Below are 22,997 nucleotides of genomic sequence, written 5' to 3' on the forward strand. Positions count from 1 at the left end.
TTCTTGTTTCTAATGGAGACGAAATTGAGATTGATCACCTTCTCTCCGCCCCGCGCCTCTATGAGCGGAGGACACCTGCGGACCCGCCTCCCATAGCCAATCAGCGAGTTGCTCCTAGATGACGGACAGCACGGATTGCCAATCAGCGCAGAGGCCACCGCGAGAGGCCCCTCCCACTTCCCCCCTCCTCCGTGTCCCGGTCCCGAGACCAGAGCCAGAGAGCTTTCTGAAAAAGATGGAAATGTTTCTCAGGCCTGCAGGAGAACACAGAGAGCTCTGCTGTGCGGAAAGGAGATTTTTTACAGGGAAATCTTTTAACTATTTGCACAGAGTTTAGGAAAAATAGCCACTGATAAGCACTTAAAAAACTAAATCTGCGGACATTTCCTCCATTTAATAATCTGCATGGTGTCTGCTTCTTTGAGTTGCACGATGCCTGAAGAGACGTTTTTTTTTTCTTCTCCAAAACCAAAACATCTGTATTTAATTTAAATCAAAATTAAATAAAGATTGTTTCAAGAGAAAGAAAATGATCTTTTAATTCTTTGGACGCTTAAAAGGTTTGAAAGGGTATTTAGTTTGGCAGAAAGCTGTCTTTTAGTTTATCAACACCACTAACATCCCCGGAAAGGCCGGGAATCCTGAGCAGCTTGAAAATAAAGCTTTTATTATTTGTTCCGTTAATTCCTCTGTGATGATATTTCGTTTCCCCAAAACGTGAGAAATAAAGAAAAAAGAAGTTACATTTATCCATTTAGATTTTATTGTGAGACTCCCCCTACTCTCTCTCTCCCTCTCTCCACACACACACACACACACACACACACACACACACACACACACACGCGCGCACACACACACACACACACACACACACACACACACAGCAGAGCTCATGAATATTAATGATGTCTAATCCCCATTTAGAATTACATTTGAGGATGGTTGACGTAAAGTTTAATAGGGATAGACCTCAAACTCACTGCGGAGGAAAAAGAAGAACCGGCAGAAGAAGAAGAAGCTGCGGTCACTGAATCACATCCTGCAATTTAAACATGGATGCTTTTTTAAATGTGATTTTAACCCCAAAACAAACAGAATGTTCTGCTTCTGTTTTTGTCAGAGAGGGTCGTGGGGGGATGCAGCTCCTTTGTGAATCTCTGCAGAAAAAAAACTTCTGTAAATGAGGCCTGAGCTGAAAGAGAGCTGATGTTCAGAGAGAGAAGCTGCAGGCATGGAAATTACATTTGTGTGTGTGTGTGTGTGTGTGTGTGTGTGTGTGTGTGTGTGTGTGTGTGTGTGTGTGTGTGTGTGTGTGTGTGTGTGTGTGTGTGTGTGTGTGTGTGTGTGTGTGAGGAGGAGTATCAAAGTGCCTTTAAAAGTCATCGATGAGAGCTTTGACAGAGAAACTTAGACATCAGATGTTGGAGGTTATGTGGAGGCCTGTAGTGATGCTGCAGGAAAAAGGAAAAGGGCGCCTGAACGCACCAAAAGGCACGTAAACGCATCTTAATGTACATAAAGTATATCCATGTTTTTACGCACAGAGGACGAAATAAAGGGTCAAAATCAGACTCATGGTGACAGTGGATGTGTGGTTGAATATATAAAGGAGGTGATAGCATGAAAGTGAAAGAGAGAGACAGAAAAAATGTGACGTTTTGGGGGTTAATTGATTTCTGTTTGTGCTGCCTGGCTGCTCCCCGGAGGTCAAACACTTTTTACGCACCTTTTTTATTCCCTCATCTGAAGTCCGAGCAGTCAGAGGGCCTGAGAGAAACAGCAGCCCCCCCCCTCCTCTGCACACACACAGGCTCCGTTAAATTATGCAAAAAGGCCATTCAACAAATATGGCCCTCACAACAAAAGACTCGGGTTATTCTGACATTTCCCCTACACACATTTCTTGTGTTTTTTTCTCTGGATGTGAGTAAGACCCCGAGATAAACCCCTGAACAAGTATCAAGTTATCACCAACCTTTTGTAATAAGAGTATTTTGTCTAATCCCAAATTGCAGTTGAATTTTCTTAATGCTGAGCTGGTAAAGCCTGGGATTAGGCGGCGAGGAAGAGGAGGGGGAAAAGTTTTGTCCCTTCAGCCGGCAGCAGGATTGGAAGAAACGGGGATCTGCGGGGATGTTGTCGGTGCTTATTATTAAAACCGTGATGCATAAAAACACAGTGGAGCTCCGGAGCTGCGCGGAGACCCAGGATCCCTCAGGTGCTGATTCTTTTTAGGACTCGGCTGGGAAAGGAAGTAAAAGCAAAAGGCCGAACTGAGCACCTGTGAGGTGAAGCCAAAAGACTTCAAAGCACAGGAGAAAATAATCCATTCAGTTGGAGGATCCTCAGCAGCGCAGAGAGGATCCGCGCGTTTTTACGCAGCGCCTAAATGCTGAAAAATAGGAAACTGACTGCAAGTGTTTTTACAGATTCTGCTTCAACAGGAACAGAATAGACGCCCGGGTGATGCAGCGCAGGTAAGACTGTCATTTTATTCTCTATTTTTTTTCAAGAAAACCCTTGTTAAATGTTTAAATATTGGATTTATTACCTGAAATGTTTTGGTTTTATTTGGTATTAAATGTAGTTTCAATTAAACATGGATTTAATACTGGAAATAAAAGGAAGTCATCTCAAAACTTAAGTCAAATTCAACAGTTTAAATGCAGTTTTACGCATGAACACAAAATAAATGAAGAGCTTTAAAACAATACCTACCATATTTAAATTATTTACACAAGTTTTGATCCATGTAAAAAAAACAGGTATTATAATACATTTAAAATATCTCCTGCACACACACTCTCTCACACACACTGCACGGTGCAAAAATCTCCTTCACCGTTGTGGCTCTTTGCTTTTATTCTGCAGATTACAGACCCCTGTGATAAACGCGTTTATAATACAAAGTAAAACAAAGCGCCTCGGGGGACGTGCGGTGCGTAAAGTGCGCGTACAGTTGGTCCCAAGCAGAGAAGAAACGAATCAGCAAATTAATTTTGGAGGCATTAGAAAGGCCGGGGAGGACGTCTGCTGTCACAACCTATTTTCCTGCTTTCATCCGAGATGTGAGGCTGCCTGCAGGGACCCAGCAGACATTTTACTGCAGGGACATTTCTCATTTTATTTTATTCTGACACCATTAACAACGGAAATGCACGACAAAAATAAGGGTAAATATTATTTTCCCACATCTAAATATTAATATTGCTAATTCTTCAGTTTTTATCCCCCTCTTCATCCTGGTTGCGGATGACCGAGCCTCTCCAGCTCTGCCCCCCGTCTGCAGCGCGCTGAAATCGGCCCGGAGAGAAAGAGAAAGACGAGAGGGGGGTGGGGGGGGGGAGAATAAAAAAAGCATCTGCTCGGTAAAAAGTGATTCCTCTAATCTTCCTCGGAGGAACCTGCTCAGCACCGACCTCAAACAAAAACCCAAACGCCAATTTTAATTTATAAACACGCACAGGTCGCAGGGGGATTGAACAGAGCGCAGAATAATAAGCAGCGCTGAACGCAGCTCGCTGGTGGAGGCAGTGATAGGGCCACTTCTGTGAATGCATTTCAATAAGTTTTGCAATGGGAAGAAAGACAAAAATCAGGAATATAGTCTGGATGGTGTTGAGGTAAAATAGAAACACAGATTAAAAGTGAGTTTTAGAAGTGTGTGTGCAATTTCTATACTAAGAAAACAGTCTTTAAATCCCCCACACAGGGTTGAAATATTAACAAAATGCCTGTAAACTAAAAAAGCTGCAGAACAAAATGCACCACACACATCTGTGGAGTATGAAATCATAAGGACTTTATTATTGAAGACTTGGGTTATGACACTGGAATAAATAAACAGATAAATGTTGAACACCTGCACCAGATGTGGAGCTCTAAGTGATGCACGTGGAAGCTCTCTTCTTCAGAATACAATAAATACAAACCAAAAAAAAAAGTTGTCGAGCAAAATCAACATGAAACGTGACGGTAGATCCACTTACAAGCAGCTTCAAAATGATAAAACGGCAATAAATAATATATATCTTTTTTTTGTTTGACTGCATGAATCCTGACAAACGTGTTGGATGCTATTGGTCAGAGCAGAGAGGAAAAATGTACAACGTGATATTTTCTCATTTCTTTTTAAACATGATCTCTCTTTTGGTAAACTGCTTTCAAGCCAAGACATAAAAAAAAGCAATAGGAAAGTTAATGCATGATTTATGAAGATATTTTACAAGTAAAAACTCTAAAATGAAATGATAAAAAGATACACAAGTCGTGAAGTAGCTTGAAAAAGACTGATATTATAACCTCTTTTTTTTTCCTTTTTAAAAAGTCCAACACGATGAAAAACAAAAGATAAATCCCCACGTTAAACCCCGTTGTGCTGTACCTCAAACTGCTCCACATTCGAGGCTGTGCTGCTGCGTCACCACATGCAAATACCACACAGGGCTCCTCTCACATATATTACAAACAAGTACCGTCCTCGGTAAACAAAAGGAGAACTCAAATAAAAAATATCGTATAAGTGGGAGTCAGTATAAAGTTGGTGCAAAGGCATCGCAGGGTCAGTCTCTGCGGTTAACAAAACAACAACCACGTCCAATAACTGATAGAAATATCTAGGAAAGCCACTATCCAATAATAATATCCATACTTATAGTCATGGTACATTTCTGTTATCGGCTACATTTATCGGTTGTGTTTCTTTCTGACGTGACAATCATTGAAGCACACACTTCTCCTCTTTCTTGGCCATCTTTCCTTTGTTCTGCTCCAGCGTTCTCTCCAGGTGCTCGTCCTCCTCCTCGGCCCTGCGGAGGGCAAAGGTCAAAAGATCAGAAGCGTCGAAGGGGAAACGGGGAGGTGGAGGGCACACACACACACACACACACACACACACACAGCGGACCCCGCCCATACAGGTGTGTCGCTGCCGTAACGTGTTTTCACTACGATGCTCGATGCCAAAGAAAGTTGGATATTCGCTTTTTAGACTGTCCTGTGTGCAGCAGAGGAGGATTGTGGGTAACTTACTGTTTCTCCTGGGCGTCCAGGTCCCGCACCAGCGCGTCGCGTTTGTTGACCAGGATGACCAGCTCGTCCAGCAGCAGCTGCTCTCGCCTCTTCTGAGCCTCCGTCTTCTGCCAGTCTGCAACAACACCAGAGAACACACACCTTCAGAACGGAGGACTCTTATTTTGAAAATCTCCAGACACAGGGATAACCAGAGGCGTGTGAGTGATGCTACCTCACAGTTTAAGGTCCCTGGGATCCTCCTGAGCTCTGCTTTAGAAACACTTTTACTGTGGACACGGCTTCACCTGTTCCAGCTCTTCATCAGGAACTCTGAAGGACTACAGAGAGGAAGTTCACCTTCCTATTGGACCGTGTGGAGTTGACCAGCTCCATGTAAACACACTCCATCAGGTTGTGTGTGTGTGTGTGTGTGCACAGTTACAATGTCTTGACCCAAGCAAACACACTTGAAGGATATTGTCATGTTAATCTGCCTCATGGTGAACACACACACATGAAGAGTCCCCCAGGAACAGGCTGCCGGTATGCAGTCTTTATATAAATTCAGAGGATTGTTTGTTTGTTTCTATTCATTTGTAAACATTTCTAAAGTTTTTGTATTTTTAACTTCAAGTCTAGTAAAAAGATCTCTGATAAGATTGAGTGAAGAATTCAGTTTCTGGTTTCGCTTCGTTTCAGATTCTAAATGATTTGAGTCTTCATGTAAATAAACACATATCTGAAAGTCCTAACAACAAACCAACAAACAAACAGGGGAGGCCCCTGACTCGGTTCTCCAGGGTTTTTGCAGGAAGGGGCCCCACAGGGTCCAGGTGGGACCCCGATCCAAATCCCCTCAGCCTCTCACTGGAGGGGGGAGGCCCACAGGAGAGCTCTTTCTCCCCCTGGGGCTCAAATATCCGCCTGGCGCCCTTGGCTCCACATTCACCGGGGCAGCATCCCCCTCAACCTCACCCCAAAACTCACCCCTAACACTGAGCAGGGCTTATAGAATGATACCATCACAACGAGGCGTTTGTTTACCTCCTTTTGATCGTTTGAAACAACAATACGGTAACTTTTACACACTAGGAGCCAACAGAAGGCAGATCAGCAGCTTTTTAAATCCACCTGAGTCACGTTCACATTCAGAAACATCTCCAGCTCTGTCCTAACGCTGAAGGAAATCTGCAGCTCCTCCTCAGCGCAGCGTGAGAACGTCTCCCCCTCAACATCCCCTCTCTCGTTTTACACACAAAAAAGGAATCCTCTCCATCCCAGAGAGAAATCAAACAGCTGAGACGTGCGAGACTTCACCCCTCTATCAATATTTAACCAGCTATTGATTCCAGAATAAAGGGAGAGTTGTAAAATGTCACTCCCAAAATAAGTGTGGCTTTATTAAAAATAAATATCCCCCCCTCTCATTGAGTCAAATTGCGGCAGTCAGACTGTGTGTGTGTGTGTGTGTGTGTGTGTGTCACGCTGGGCGCAGTGTGTTTGTCCTGAAAGGTCTGCTCTCTCCTCATTGGCCGCTGGTCTCTTTGAAGTCGACCACAGAGCGAAATGAACACAGTCCCAATATTTGTCTCGCTCCTTTCTCTCTCTCTCTCCTCCTTTGGTCTTTTTTTTCTCAAGAAAGCAAATTTACTCTGCTCACACTTTGGTGGGGGCGGGGGGGGGGGGGGGGGGGGTCGACAAATACTTCGTAATAACTGCCAAATATGTGCTGCCCGGATCTGAAGAGTGTTTCCTTTTCTTTGAAGCCACTTTGAAATCAAATCAAATTGTGTCAAAAAGAAAAGCAGATGAGTCCTCATTGTGAGACAGGAATGTGTGTGTATCCATATCCGCCATAACTCCACACACTTTCCCACAATCCTCTCTTTCTGTAAGCCTGGCCCACAAGAGGAGGGCTAAAAAACATCCCACAAAAACAGAGAGAGGTAAAAAAAGTCTTTCCTCTTAATCCTGCCCTCCTTCTCCTTCAGAGCACATCTCAGCCAAAAAGCCAAAGTCCTGGTCGAAGGGTGTGTGAGTGTGTGTGTGTGTGTGTGTGTGTGTGTGAAGGGGGTTATAGGGGGGCAAGCACTCTGCTGTCAATCACATGTCTCAGAGTCCCGCCCCCCTCATTAGGAAGGTAAACAATAAGGAGAGCCGATGAGAGACGTGACCAGGCAACACCAGAGCAGTGCAGGCTGGGTAACCAGACACCCAGGAACAAACAAAACACCCTGCAGCCACTCACAGAACCCCCCCACACACACACACCCTAAACTCCGCCTCCCCCATCAGAGAGGGAGAGAGAGACTTGCAGGAGTGTGTGTACAGCTCACACGGTGGGTGTGTATTCAGATAACCCTCGCCAACGGTAACCATGTGAGTCTGCACAAGGCTCACAAGAATGCGCTGGTTCAAATCCCCATGAACCCCCCCGCGCCCCGGCTCTGCCACGCTAAATTTATTCAACAGAGCAAAAACTGGTCCAAAGAGCCGTCCTCTCTCACAGCGAGGGGAGAGCACCTGTCTCCCGCAGAACAGCGATGTGACGTCGAGGGATTTGATCCACGGCTTCACGAGTTGAGAGAGACTGTATGTTAGAGCCGTCAGACATTAACAAACTTATTCCCCTTCATTCCTTCTTCTCTCTACCTCTTGGTTTTAGGGTAAAAGGCCTCCAAAAGCAGGTTTGGCCAAAGTCCAAGTGGAGTCAAGAGACAAAAAGTCTCACCAGAGGAGGAAGTGGAGAGGCGGGAGGAGAAATGGGAGATTAATACAAACTATTTCAACAGCAAACAGGAGATCTGACTCTCTGTTAGTCACAAAGTCCAAGAATGACTGTTTTTCAAATTCCTCTGTGGCATAGAGCTCATTTGTTGACAAAAAACTATTAAAAACAAATCCATCAGCCTCTCTGCTGCACTGAGGGACATGTTTCGTGGATGTAAACCCTCACTAGTGCACCAATAATTCAGTCTAAAACTGGAAATAGTCCCAGAGAAATGACCAGCTGTTCTGGGTCACCTGATTCCAAACCTGCAGGTCTTCAATGATAGCCAACGAGTTCTGGAGAAGCCCTGACACGGATAGAAACCCCTGGGATAAACACTGATGCATTGTTAGTAGGGATGCACTGATACATCGGTGAGACATCGGCCGATGTTAGCCCTATTTACCACAATCTGCACATCGGTAAAATAAGGTGCCATCACCGATGGCCGTCGCCGATGTTTTGCTAAGTGACGGGGAGAAGTCGCCTTAGCGCCGTTGTTTTTAAATCTGACGGACCAAATCTGAAGTCAGGGCATCATTTTGAAGGATTATATCAGTGACTATGCTACTACTGCAGTTTACGTAGTAAAACCTCGGCATCGTTATCGGCAAAATCTGGTATTCTTAACATCGGTATCGGCGACATTTTTGCAATCGGTGCATCCCTAATTGTTAGTGTTGACAATTAGAAAAGCTATATAATATCTCCTGCCTTGTTGTTGAATTTCAGGACGCTGAAGGTAACAGAGGACCATTTGGAAGCTTTATGAGACAGTAAAGCTCTTAAACACTACGTGTAACTTCCTCAAACACACACAGATCCATATGATGCAGAAACTGAAGCATGGATCTAAAATAATAAGCATCTGCTGCAGCATATGTTCGACACCCAGCCTATAACACCATGTTAGCTTCCCCGCAGGAGGAGGAACACTTCTTCTTCATGAACATTTAAAACTTGGTCTCCAGTGTTTGTGTCACCTGAATGAACCAGCACAAACAAGCTCAGTGAAATAAATTAAAAACGAGATGTTATTTTCCTAAATTTCCCCCCAGAAACTGCAGTCCGACGTGTCGCGGAACGGAGCTTCTTGTTATCGGTGGTTCCAGTCAACTAGCAGCGCTGAAAGAGCTGGCAACATCATCAAAAGTCGCCCATGTGATCGGATTGCACAGTGCACCTAATCAATCAGGGTCTGCAGCGCGCCGCCCCGATGTGTTACAAAGCCCAAATAGATTTACAAATGGGAAGTGTGTGTGTGTGTGTGTGTGTGTTTGTGTGTGTGTCGGGGGTGTGGAGAGGGATAAGCTCCTGCATAGGATTACATATTGATTTTAAACATATAAAAAAGCTTATCATATCAAACCGTAACAGGAAAAACTCTGGGACCGGCTATGCATAAATCCCTTTTAGATGGCGAGAGGGCGTCCACTTTAAAACACGCACATACACTAGCACACATATGCATGGAGGCCTGTTGAGAGGGAGCCAAGACACAGCGCTGTGTGTGCGTGCGTGCGTGTGTGTGTGCAGACATAGGTGTGAATCGGTAAGCAGATAAAGAGGGCATAGTGGATAAATGTTGTGTCGGGAGATGAGTGTGGCTACAGATGGCATTTCCTGCCTGGCATCTCACCAAGGGGGGACGGGATGAGGGAGGGAGAGGGCGGGGTGGGTTATCAAGGAGCATGTAAATAAACACCATCAACTGTTTCAGTCGGCAAACGCTGCACATTTGAACAAACTCTGAAAACTTTTCTACCGTCATGATGCTGGAGGAACGCCTGACTGTGCAGAGACATGTTTCCTGCTCGGAGAGGTGGAGCATTCACTCAAATACTCTATGTAAGTACAGTTTGGAGGTACTTGAATATACTAACAGACCTTTCCTTAAGTAAGACTTTAACTTAAAGCAATGTTTCTATTGATATGTGTTCACCATTAGAAGGATTTCTGGACCTAGATGTAACCCTGTATTTAGTGAACATCTTCATTGTGGTTTATGCAGTTTGTTCCGGCATCAAAACAAGGTATGAGAGTACTGTTGCCTTTCAGTCATAATGAAATGTTATACAGCAGTAACTGTAAGATCATACCTTCCTCTCTACCTCTAAAGTACTTTCTTCACGTTTCCTTTCCCTCTCTGTGACTTCTATAGGTCTTCAAATGTGTTTTATCACAGCACCAGAAATGCCTGTTAAGATCTAAGTAAAAAAAACGTTTGAATAATTTGCTCTTTAGCTTCAAAGTTGATTTCAGAGGGATCCTCTGCTCCTGACTCCTCTTTCACCTCAAAGCACTTCCTCTTTCTTCCTCTTCCTCTTCTCATGTCTGAGTGTCATGCAGCTCCAGTCAGCAATGAGTCAAACTTTTACTCTCTCTCTGTTCTGGTCTGCAGCATCAAAACTGAGAATGAGCCAGGAAAGCAAACTAAGATAAAACACAACTTCATTTCTCCTGCCTATATGTGAATATTTATACCTATATGAAGACGTACTACATAGGTCTGTGGGTGATCTCGAGTTGTGATTACTCGGAGACATTGCTCTTAAGTTTTGCCAAAGTATATTTTTACAGCTTTGATCAAGTGTTCAATTCTGAGAGAAGGCAGACATCACTAAGGTCGACATAAACAGCATAACATGCAAGAGGAACTATATGTATGTTTGATTTGGGGGTGAACTGTCTCTTTATGATTTATTAAATGATCCACATCTACTGCAGCTGATGTTTTTAAACCAATAGTTATAGAGAGCTACTGTTAGCATTGTTAGCAGTTAGCTGTAGCTCACGTTGACCCAGACCTGTGTGTGATGCAGTCTGAGGTCCAATATGTAACTATGTGGGGTGACTGAGAGGCAGAGATAGAGGGAGAGTGGTGTGTGTGTCATTGCAGGTATATATTTTTCTCAGCAGGTGTGTGTGTGTGTGTGTGTGTCAGGTCTATCTCAGTGATATGTGTGTGTTTTTTCCTCCTCTGCTCTGACTCACAGTGCATCTCTCTCTCTGTGTCATCGACTGGCCAACCAAATCAGCAATTACTCGCACGCCCGACCATCGCTCAATGGACCTGCCCAAGCACCAAATAAGAGCTGGGGAGATGGGCAGCGCGCACACACACACACACACACACACATATAAAAACAGACACATAGGTGGACACAGAAACACACCTGTGCGATGTAACCACACAGAAGCAAACACACAGACCAACTGATCTTCTCTCTCTTTCTCAACACACACACACACACACACACACACACACACACACACACACACACACACACACACACACACACACACACACACACACACACACACACACACACACACACACACACACACACACACACACACACACACACACACACACACACACACACACACACACACACACACACACACACACACCTCTCCCCAGCAGCTCAGAACTATCTGTGGCCGCTACAGAAAGGTAGAGCCTGTGAATGTTAAGTGCTTCCCTAAGGGAGGAAAATAAGGCCGGCTGATAAGTTAGTCAGCTGCAAATCCAACAAGTCCACATGAAGGCAGAGAGGAGCCCTGTGACACGACACACACCACCTCTCCACCTCACACACTATCTCCGCTCACACACACACACACACACACACACACCTCTCATTGGACTGGAGCACGCTGCAGATGGATAAATAGAAGACATCCAGCGTGGCTCCATCTGCAGCCCCCCCCTCGCCTCCCTGCCTGGCCCACCTCCTTTCTTGCTAATTACAATTGATTTATTATGGACCACGCAGCTTATCAGGTGCCCGGTGAAATTACAATGGGTGTCCGAAGGCAGTGAGGAGAAAGGGGGGCTGGGGAAGGGGTTGGCGGTGGTCAATGTCGAATGGCAAAATCAATTAGCATTGATTGGCAAAAGGTTCATTTTGCCAAAGAGGACGCAGTCGAAGGGGATTAAACTTCCCTGGCCCCCTGACAACTTTGATACGACACAATGGCTGCTTCTCCGGCTGCGCTATAGTTAACAAGCTTTCAATAATATAACCGAGCAGCTGTTCTTTAACCTCACAAACTCTCTCTCTCCATGTGGCTGTGGCTGGATTTCAAATCAGGCACCGGCTAGTCGGGGTCTAGCTAGGAAACAGATAGCATTGATCAAGTATCAGGGAGTGAAATCCCTCGAAAGCTCGCATCTTAATCCTCATCAAGGAGCCGACGCAGAATTCAAATCACCCTGCTTTAGGATCTCAGTGAAGGCTGGCCAGCAGACAGACTGAAAAGGCTTCATGGAAATCAAAACACAGGTGGAGAAACATGGATCACATGACCATTTGTTCACCAGGAAATGAGGAATAAATCTTCTGTTGTTTGTTAACAAAAAACAACATGATCACATGCTCTGAAAAGTGACTCCTTGACAGTTTGTTGTTTATTCTAAATCAGTAATGATACATTACTTATTAGATCGGAGGTGTTTGGGTGTCAAAATGCATGTAATGACACACATTTAGGAGCTTAAAATGTACAGCAGGTTCAGATTTTGTCAGTAAAACAGAGAGATCTCTCTTGCCTGACACCTGCAGACCTAATGTTTGTGTGTGTGTGTGTGTGTGTGTGTGTGTGTGTGTGTGTGTGTGTGTGTGTGTGTGTGTGTGTGTGTGTGTGTGTGTGTGTGTGTGTGTGTGTGTGTGTGTGTGTGTGTGTGTGTGTGTGTGTGTGTGTGTGTGTGTGTGTGTGTGTGTGTGTGTGTGTGTGTGTGTGTGTGTGTGTGTGAGAGACGTACCCTCGATGGCCAGCATGGCTCTCAGCTCTCTGTTCAGCAGTTCGAAGCGTCTCTCCAGATCGTGCTCTTTCTCCCTGTGGCAAGTTAGAAAGAGAGAGACAGTGAGGGAGTGAAAAAAAAAAAACTAAGTTCATCAATATGTTAATGACTAAATCATTAAGCGCTTAAAGAAACCTGCAATAAACATCGATTCAGCTACTCTCCTGAACCTTTCCGGCTTCGCATTAATCTACTGCACATAACTGATACACACACTGCGCTCACACAGCCCTGGGTGAGTGTGTGTGAGCAGAGAAAAGGTAATATAAAACAGGGAATAAGGGGTCTAAAAAACAATGGAATAAATGTGTTCTGGACATGCCATGTGTGTGTGGTCCACATGTGTGAGAGTATATGTGGCGTGTGTGTGTGCAGCACAAATTAAATTCTTTCCTCTTTCAGCCATATTAAAAAATGAGCTTATTCGGCCCCTAATAGAATTTGTCCTTCACAGGCGCCTGTTCTCCTACTCTCCTCCACAAAGAGGGAACAGAAAGGCTAATAATCAGCCCTTCTGTCAATTGGCCACTTTAAAAGCCTCGCCTTTCCCACGATATAATGTGATTATGAATACTTCAATCTCTCCTCCACCCGCACACTTTGAAATCCCGGCTGCTGCAAATGAAGAAAAAAGGCAGCGTGTGTGTGTGTGTGTGTGTGTGTGTGTCCACCTGTCGCAGCTGACCACATACAAAGAGACTAGCGATGGAGTGATGATCGCCACATTTCTATTGATTTCATATCCCGTCCACATGTAAATCAATGAGCGGATAGACAGAGGGGCTGAATGGAGTGGGGAGTACACTCCTGCATGTGTGGCTTCGACTAGTTTCATCTAATGCTCGAATGGAAGTGCGATAGTTCCAGGTTTTTAAAATTCATCTCAAGATATATAGAAAATAAACAGATGCTTATGGCTTCTACTTCAAAATTAAGCATTATAAGTGTCAGTGTCTGAGATACGTACAGCAGAGAGAGCTGGTTCTGTCGCCTGATGAGGGCGTTCTTCTTGTTGACCAACATGAACCACTCCTGCATCATGGCCTCCTCCTCCTCCTGTTTGTTACCTGTAGACAAACACAGAAAAACAAGCAGGGTTACACACACAGTTTTACATTCCTATAAGCTGTTCGTATTTATTCCTCCTTGCACCCTTTTGAAGCCATAAAGCCAGGTGCTAAAAGATAAAGATAAAATAGAGTACAACAACATCCAGTTACAGAGAGGGAGGCTGATAGTAGAGCTGCAGCGATTCACCGATGAACGGTGAAATAAATGCCAATTGTTTTGATTTCTTTGGCTAGTTTTCATGCAAAAATGGCAGAAAATAGTCTATATGTTTCTCAAATGTGGAGATTTCCTGGTTTTTACTGTTTTATATCATATTTAACTGAATATCTTTTTTATTTTGGACTGACAAAACATCCCCCAAGACATCCCCTGAAATTTGTAAAGCTGAGATTGACATTTTTTATTATTCTCTGACGTTTAATAGACAAGGAATAGAATAATAAAGAGAAAAATGAGCAGATCAGTCGATTAGTTGCAGTCCTATCTGATGGATGGATGGTCATTTCCTGTTATTATATGTGACTTTAAGACGCAACATTAATGCAAACACTGTACCCTGGCACACATACAGGGGAGAGATGAAGCAGATAAACGACTCACTGCAGAGTCAGTATGTCCACCAGTTATTTATGTTTGTGTGTGTGTGTGTGTGTGTGTGTGTGTGTGTGTGTGTGTGTGTGTGTGTGTGTGTATGTGTGTGTGTGTGTGTGTGAATACACTTCTCGCTGATGTTCCTTGTGTAAACATTCACATACTTCACACCATGTCTTCACAACGTCAATATGGCTTCAACCGGGGCGGGATTAACTCAGCGATTACCGGCGAGCTCTTTTACAGAGTGGAGCCTCTCACTGTAGGGCAATACATATCCCAGCAATCACTCAGCGGGCCTTCAGAAAACACACGTCTCTGCACCTCTCCGACTCTTAGTGTAAGACATGTTCCACACACGGAGAGCTAGCGCCGCTCAGATGCATGGCTAATGTAAGCTTCGCCCACGCCTGGGGCTAAAGCTCTGCGCTGTAGCTCCCTCACAGCGTACAATGGGATGCAAAGAACTGATACGGAAACAGTGCATTGAATCGAACCCTTTAAATGTGAGCAACAACACGTTTGAAAAGTTTCACCCGGAGCTAAAACCAGACATCTACTGTGGCATCAGTCGTCTGCCTCAGTGGACTGAAATCAGACATTTAAAATGATTTTAAAAGTGAATTAAAGTCCAATTATTATTTTGTAGCAGTTTTTCATCTGTCTTTTTTCAATGATTTTCAATGCAGAGACTAGACCACAACTATTTCTGAGTTATTGAGATGTCCCTGGTGGGTTTACATGTAATTTAACCATCAGTCAGGGGGGTAAACAGCAGTAAAATAGGCTTTTTTCCCCCAAAATATGATCTGATAACAAACACAAACATCCTGGTTGGTATCATAAACCTAGACTTTTAATTAAATATATGATTTTTCTGTCTAATTGATGTAGTAAAACCAACAGGATTGGGTGTTCAAATGTATTAAAATGTTAATAAAATACTACTTATTACTGAATATTAAAATGTCTTTCCAGATGAATGCAAAAAATAGGGTAAAATACAAGATGTACAACCGAGTAAATACCTGTTACCAGAGGTAGACGTGTCAGTGTGTTGGTGTTAAAGCTCACATGTTTATTGTTATAAATGTGTTGGTTTTAGTATTTCGATTGTCTTCCTTTCTCTCCGTCTTTGTGTAAGTACACGGTGCTGCGGTCAGTTCACTTAGCACTGTTTATGTCTGGAATTGGGATATGAGCTTTGTGGCACTGGAGGCCATTTAAGCAGCGACAGCCGCATTAATCTGACACTCAGCGCGTCTGTGAAGAGAAGAAATGGATGAAAACAGAGGACGCCAGATGAAAGATCGTCTTAAGGCTTATGTTATTATCTCTCGCTGGTTTTTTTCTTCCCTTCTCCCGCTCTCAAGAGGAAGGTTTAATAGCTGGAAAGCGACGACAGGCATCATAACAGAATTAACACTAAGAAGACATTTCATACCACTTATTTATTAATTGGGGGTCCTCTGAATGACAAGAAAAGCTTTAGTAGACTGTATAATAGACGAAGAACATGCCGAGTTTTGATGGTTTATACAGCGCGCTATACAGGAAGGATTGCTGAGATAATTTCTTCAATTTATATTCCCTGATATGAGTCTTTCCCCTATTCTTTATGACGGATTTAAAGATAAACATGAGGAGTTTGAAGCGTATTATTCTCACGCTTTTATTGCAAGACTATAAACTTAAAAACAACACGTTTGATGCTCTATGGGCACCTGAATATGATCACAATCTGTGCAAAAAAAGACGGATTCAGCTGCTCAGGACAGGAGACACACACACACACACACACACACACACACACACACACACGTTCGTTGCAGAGGAGAGGGAGTGTTGGGCCGCTGCGTCATTGACGACAAAAGGCAGGCGCGTGGTGTGTGTGTGTGCGCGGACACCGGTGAGTGTGTGGACATTTGTGATACTCTGAGCCAGCAGATGTATGTAATTTCATTTAGGAGGATGGAGCGGGGAGGGAGGGAGAGAGAGGAAAAAAGACCGAGCGAATGAAAGAAAGCTTCAGGATTTAGCGGAATCGGGGGCTCGTGGATTACTGTAGTCAACTTTGAAACGGACGACACTCGGAGGGGGGATAAAGCCGGCGCTGACAGGTCATTGTGCTGCCTCGAAGTCAAATAAAACAAGCAAATAATAATGGCAAATATTAAGCTCCTGTGACATTGTGGCGAGGCGGGCTGGAAGACGAGGGGGGATTATAGAGCTATATCCCCCACCGCTAGCCAGCCAGCAGCTACCAGCCAACCACCAGCCGCATGTCATGAAAGGAGGGAGGGGAGGTGGAGGGAGGGAGGAAGGAAATGAGAGGGAGATACAGGGAGGTCAGAGGAAAGGAAGGATAGGAGGGAGAGAGGGACAGAGTGGAAGCAAAGGGAAGGAGAGACGGAGGGAGTAAGGGTGAGCAGGTGAGCGGTTTCAAAGCCAAGAGAGAAAGGAGGGGATGGAGGGCGATCGACAGCTGCTCAGCTTCCCTTCACTCACCCTCTCCAGAGATGACCTCTGACCTCCAGAGACTACCTGACTCTCAAAGAGACAGAGGACGGCCTGCTGATTTTTGGACTAAAACAAAGTCATATTTACAGAGCTTAAACTCTTTGATTCATATTCAAATGTGAAAGATAATAAAAAGCTCGCCTTTCATTTAGTCTGTAAAATGTCAGAAATGCTCATCTCAATTTCAAAGAGCACAAGTATGCATCTATAAATTGCTTTTTTTGTCCAAAATCCTAAAATGTACTCATACTAAAAGAAGAAAATCCTCATATTTGTGAAGCTGGGAATAAAAGAAGATCAGAATTGTTTTGTTTCTGAAGAAATCATCAATCAATTGACCAATAACAGTAAAAAGGATTGGTAGTTTAATATTTGCTTAGCTTAGAGCTTTATTTGTATTGCAGGGTTGTAGGTTTGATTCCAAGTAGGATAACCCTCTTTTCTGAAAATGTATCCCCTTGTTGTACTGTATAGAGCGCCCGACCGGTGGCATATGTTGGGAGGGACAACAGCAGAGCAGAAGCTGTTGAGAGCGTTGTGCTGCATGAAGACAAATGGTGTAAATGTCGCTGGCAGCCGCCGCTGACACCGTGTCTGTGAATCCAGCCTTGGCTCCGAGAAGCTGTGGATCCATGCTGGCTCTCTGGGGGCCATCTTGGATCAAAGCATCTGGCGGTTTGGCAGGGTGCATTGTGGGTCTAGCTGCTTGCCTTACACGCCGTTTCTCAACAAAAAAACAAGCCAGAATCTGCGGAGACTGGAGCAGTAAGTTTGGCACGGGTACAATGTGTGATCAGGACATCAAAGGATTAGTGAAACGTGTCTGATGGAGATACACCGGGTCCCCCCGCCGACACCAAACTTTATCGTCATTAATATCATGTTTGGTGTTACCTCAGCTATCAACGTGGCTGCGATGGTGAGAAACACACTAGATACAATCAACTCCCACACACACACACACACAGCCAAGATACAAGTGATACACACATCCCGACAACCCCTCTATCTGATTGCCCGTCTCCGTCTTCTCTTGTTTCACTCTCTGTCTCACACACACAGCAGAGTACAATGACACACAGTGCAGAGTGTGTGGGTGTGTGTGTGTGTGTGTGTGTGTGTGTGTGTGTGTGTGTGTGTGTGTGTGTGTGTGTGTGTGTGTGTGTGTGTGTGTGTGTGGAGAGAGACTGTTATCCTTAAGGAAATAAGAAAGGCTGGTGAGGAAGGGTCATGTGTTTGTATGCATCCATATGAGAGTAAGAAATAAAAGAAACAGACAGCCTGAGCCTCTATACCCAAATAAGATTAAGATAGCGATCTTGGCCACGGTTGCATTCAGTGCAGATAGGAATAATGAAACCCACCCTGAGGTGGTCAAGCTGCTGCTGATGGCTGCACCGCTTTTTAATTAAGTGTGTAATGCTACTATTCTAGGCCTGAATAGATGCAGGAGTGGTTTTAGTGATACAATATGGACTTATTCAATTTGCTAAGGTGCCCAAATCTGCTTAAAAGCAATTAAAACATGTATTTGTTTATTCATTGATTTCTTTTTTGTTTTGTTTCTTGCAAACACAGTGCAAAACCTGAGAAAAAAAGATGTGGCATTGGTCAAACCAAGTGTCTTTTTACATGGAATTAAACTTTTCTCTCAAATAAAAACAGCTACAAGAAGGTTTCCTTAAAAAAGCAAAACTTATTTTTTCATAGTCATCTAGTCTCAGGAAATCTGGACAAGTTCAACATTTAACAAACAAGTACATCCCTAATTCCTTGTATACAGGTCAGTCATATATAAAGTGATCCTCAATCTCACCGTGCAAACATTAACGTCGATAGGAGCCTCTGTGTATAGACAGTTTGATGCCATCACTACAAGTGTGTTTCTTAGCTCATCTGTCATCAAGGTGCACATTTCTAGTTGCTTGGTGAGATATTACTCTCACCATCAAGAAGTGCATGTTTGCAATTAATTTTCAATATCAATTTGCAGTCAATTATTTGTTTAATCTTTCCATGTATGAAAGGTCAAGGTGTTATAAAACAAGCCCACTCATAATTCCCCAGAGGCCAAGGTGGCGTCTTCAAAGAGCTTTATCTGTCCAATACATTGGATACGTACACATATACAGGTGAGTCAAACTGAGAAATAGCAAATCATTATTATAAAGGTGATTATTAAAATGGATTTCATTTTACCCATGTATTGCTTCAGTGCAATATGTAATGCAATATTTGATGCAACAGTGTGTAATTAAAGGAGTGGGCCATGCAGGGGTCAACGCTTTGACCTTCCACTAACGAGACTGTCTTCAAACATCACTTATAACAGCAGGTTATTTGTTTTAACATTACCTAATCATTGCATAAAATATGGTAAGTGGATAAGCAGGAAATCCTTCACTAGAGAAACTTCCTCTGTGCCTTGAAGGATCTGGGCGAACGGGGAATGAATGAGACAGAAAGAGGAAAACATTAAAAGCTGTGATCACAGCACGTTCATCTCATTTCTTATCCCACCATTTTGCCATTTAATCCAATAGCTGCTAATCCAATTTGTCTATCGGACATGTAAAAAGGCGGGGAGGAGGAGGAGACAGAAGGGGAGGAGGAGGGAGAGCTGAACTTCTCTTCTTTCCCTAAGTCACTTTCTGAATTGCTGTTTATTTAGGGACGAGCCACACTCTCCATCGCTCCCTCCATCCCACCGTCGAGCCCGACTGATATCAGCGGGGATCGGGGAAGATGAAAGGCAGAGACGCATGAAAGGAAATGTGGAAACGAAGGAGTAAAAAGAAACAGGATGAACATTGTTTCCTGTGATTAGGTAAGAGCTCGTTAAAAGGCTGTCACTGCAGCGACGTGAATATGCATGACAGGGGCCGGACTAATCACAGAGCGGATGGGGGGGGGGGACTGTGAGCACAGTACTGAAGGCTTGATTTAATTAATGTGAGTAGAGGAGCGTCTCGTTAGGGAGGGGAGACAGGGAGACTGAGAGTGAAGGCTCGCAAGCAATGGCATAAAAAATAATCCAAAAAGTTTCTTTTGAACTGAAGGAGAATTTCAATTACGGCAAAACCTTTTTTAACTAATTTGACGTTGGAAAGTACGGGAAAAACTGGACTTAAAAAAATAACAAAACTGAACCCTAAACTCAGTCCAAACAAACAGACCTTAATCTAGCAATGGGAGAATCACAGAAACAGGACAGAGAATATAAAAGCTCAATCATGGACAGACCCACGACCCAATGAATCTCAAAGTGTGGTGTACCCCTGCCTGTGAGAGCCTTATGCGTCTCAATATGTGAACATGTACGCACATAAGAGTGTCTAAGTAGGTAAATGTGCATACGAATGAATAAGTGAGAGCGTATTTATGTATGTGTATTCTTTTCTTTCTTTCTACATGATAGTAAGCATTAAATGTTTGCCTCTCTTCGAATGTTTCCCTCTGAAAATCATTTTTTAAAGCTGTTATTCAGAGCAATGTACACCAAGTGCAACAGTCCCCAACCCGGCAACATTACAACACTTGTGATATATGAAAGAATCAACCTCCCCCCTCTACATTTCACATGTGATTCCTCCTGCTCTCTGCTCTTCTGTTCGGCTCTCCACTGGAGTGCTGCTGAGGGCTATTTTTTCCGGAGGAGGGAGGCTTGTTCGAGGCCTTTTTAGCCGCCCTCAATGGCACAATGGTGGCAGCGTATAGAGCAGATTCCTGCTTTATTGAACCTGTGTATAATGTCTGCTGAATGGAACACATTAACCGATTCACACTCACCTCCTTTGCCTCCCTGCCTCCCCCCCGGATAGGAAAAGGAGAAAAGTGAAATAAGAAAGAGAAAAAAGGAAAAACCTTCTCTCACACTGAGCCACAATGACTGCCTTTTCCACCGGTGTCATTTGTCAACCACTGCTTGCTTTACAGCGTACAAAAGAGGTGGAGGTGGAGGAGGGAGGCAGCAGGGAGAGGAATAGGCTCTTTTACATAATCATAAGTGGGGCTGCATAATTATTTGTTTCTAATTACAAAGTGTATGAGCGCTGGAAGTCTGTCTTTGACTTCTTTGGAGAGGAACGGCTCAGTATGCATTAATTATGAATGATCTTGTGCAATGATTTTGATTTCCATAATCAATAATCACAGGAAATCAGCAGGGGTGTTAAATGTTAAAATATTAAAGTAGAATACTGATATACAATTCAAGACCATAAGGGTGAGAAATGAACACCTGTTGAGGTGTTAATGGTTAATCCAATAGAGGTAACATTTGTAGTGGATTTAAAAAAGGCTCACCTGCTGCAACGATCAATAGCTATGGTTAGGTTGGAAACCAGTTAATCACTATCAATTGATCCGATGTTAGAGAAATCAAAGCACAGCTGAGCCTCAATATCTGCAAATTGTCTTTCTGTGACTCAAAAATAAATATAACTACCGGGTTTATTTTCCGCAAACAGATATTCAGTAGCAAAAATATGTGAAACAATGACATGTAGACGTAGATTCCTCTGCCTGGTGAGTTCTAAAATCTTAAAAAGGAAATACATTTTATTTCTGCATCAGTGAGTGGTCATGATTACAGTCAAATATGATTTATATTTTTAGAGTCTTGCATTAGTTTGATTATCGGTATTGGAATCTACCAAAATGAGTTGGAAAATATTGGCAGTGTGAAAAAAGAAATCAATATTTGCATTCCTAGCAATAATGTCTGTTCATTGTTTTGTTGTCATTTTCACACACTTCGACTCTGAAAATAACTTGTGTAGTCTCATATTTAGTACTTTTGGTAGTTTTTGGAGGCATCAGATGCACTCGGTTTGGTTAAAATTAGAAATGGCTTATGGTTAATTCATATAATACATTTGATATATTTTAGATTGCTATTTGTGCTCCTGTCCCTGACCTTGAACACTCTGGAGTTCCTACACATAGCAATAAGACAGTTAATAAGCATTAGCTGCAAACAGCAGAGCAATTTAGGAAAACCAAATCAATGCGAGTGAAGGTTTAATTACTATGTTCAACATGAAGTTGAGACTTTTCCATCCTGCAGGAGTAAGAGGCATTAGAGTTGTAGATGTCCTCATGCAGCCCTGATCGTGAGCACTGCTGCAGAGGGAGATGATCTACAGCCAAAGCCTCTTTAATGAGCGGAGGGTACCTGCAGCTTCTGTCCTGTCACTGTTGGAACATTTGTTAAACACAGACCATAGGTTAGTCCCGCTAATATGTTTCCTCCTCTCATCCTCCTCTCTCTTAAACACACACGCCTCACTGTGCGCCCCGGCTAACTCTCTCTCTCTCTCACACTCACACACACACACACACCCTTTGGCAAACAGGTCTGACCTCGGAGCGAACAGTAGAGCAACCTCCAGACACCTCGCCCTGCTCCACCTCAGAGGTTAAAAGGGGGGGGGGAATCGGGCAAACAGAGTTCACATAATAGACTCACTCTGGAGAGGAAATGTTCATCTCTCACACACACACACACACACACACACACACACACACACACACACACACACACACACACACACACACACACACACACACACACACACACACACACACACACACACACACACACACACACACACACACACACAGTGAGTTACACTTTGTTTTTTTACTATCATCTAGAATGGACTATAATAAGGTCGGATTACAAGAAAACAAAAGCCATTTCTGGACTATTTTTCCATTATTCTAGCCAAACTGTGACAATCACACAAATACAATCCTCCCGCTTCCTTAACTCCCCCCGCATCTCCCTCCCTCCCTCGCCCTACTCCATCAAATTGTGTTTTTGCCACAAATCAATAAACATTATCAGAGAGTGGCAGACTATGGGCTGGTGGAGGCAGCCTCTGTCTGTTAAAGCCCAGCCCGCCCCGTCTCTATCACAGTCTGGGTGAGAAGGCCAGGAGGAAACAGAAAGACACACACAAGAAAAGCTAGACAACACACACACGGACTTATGGGAGCAGAATACATACAGACATAAATGGACATGCTGGGTGATCAAACAGCAAGTCTCTGAAGCATGTACGGTCTTACAGGGAGAGTTTTTGCTCACAGTAGAAAACAATCAAAGTGGAAAAGAAAAGAGCAGCAGTGAAGCGCTCAAGAGCTTCATCATAATCTGAACAGTAGAGGACAACTTGTTTTGACCATGCCACTTTAAAAGCTCGCTAACCCATTAGG

At 43.6% G+C, this 22,997-nt stretch overlaps 1 protein-coding gene across 1 annotated transcript in view; it reads right to left on the reverse strand.

Annotated features, from left to right (window-relative positions):
• Window positions 1-3,783: 3,783 nt before the first annotated feature.
• ehbp1 (EH domain binding protein 1) overlaps window positions 3,784-22,997 on the reverse strand; it is a 124,746-nt gene continuing 105,532 nt past the window's right edge. Inside the window, 4 exon segments of the mRNA XM_063875343.1 lie at window positions 3,784-4,811; window positions 5,035-5,149; window positions 12,555-12,628; window positions 13,561-13,660. Of these exon segments, the coding sequence (XP_063731413.1) occupies window positions 4,721-4,811; window positions 5,035-5,149; window positions 12,555-12,628; window positions 13,561-13,660 (380 nt within the window). The 3' untranslated portion in view covers window positions 3,784-4,720.

This window comes from Eleginops maclovinus, chromosome 22 (assembly GCF_036324505.1).
Source record: "Eleginops maclovinus isolate JMC-PN-2008 ecotype Puerto Natales chromosome 22, JC_Emac_rtc_rv5, whole genome shotgun sequence".
NCBI lineage: Eukaryota > Metazoa > Chordata > Actinopteri > Perciformes > Eleginopidae > Eleginops > Eleginops maclovinus.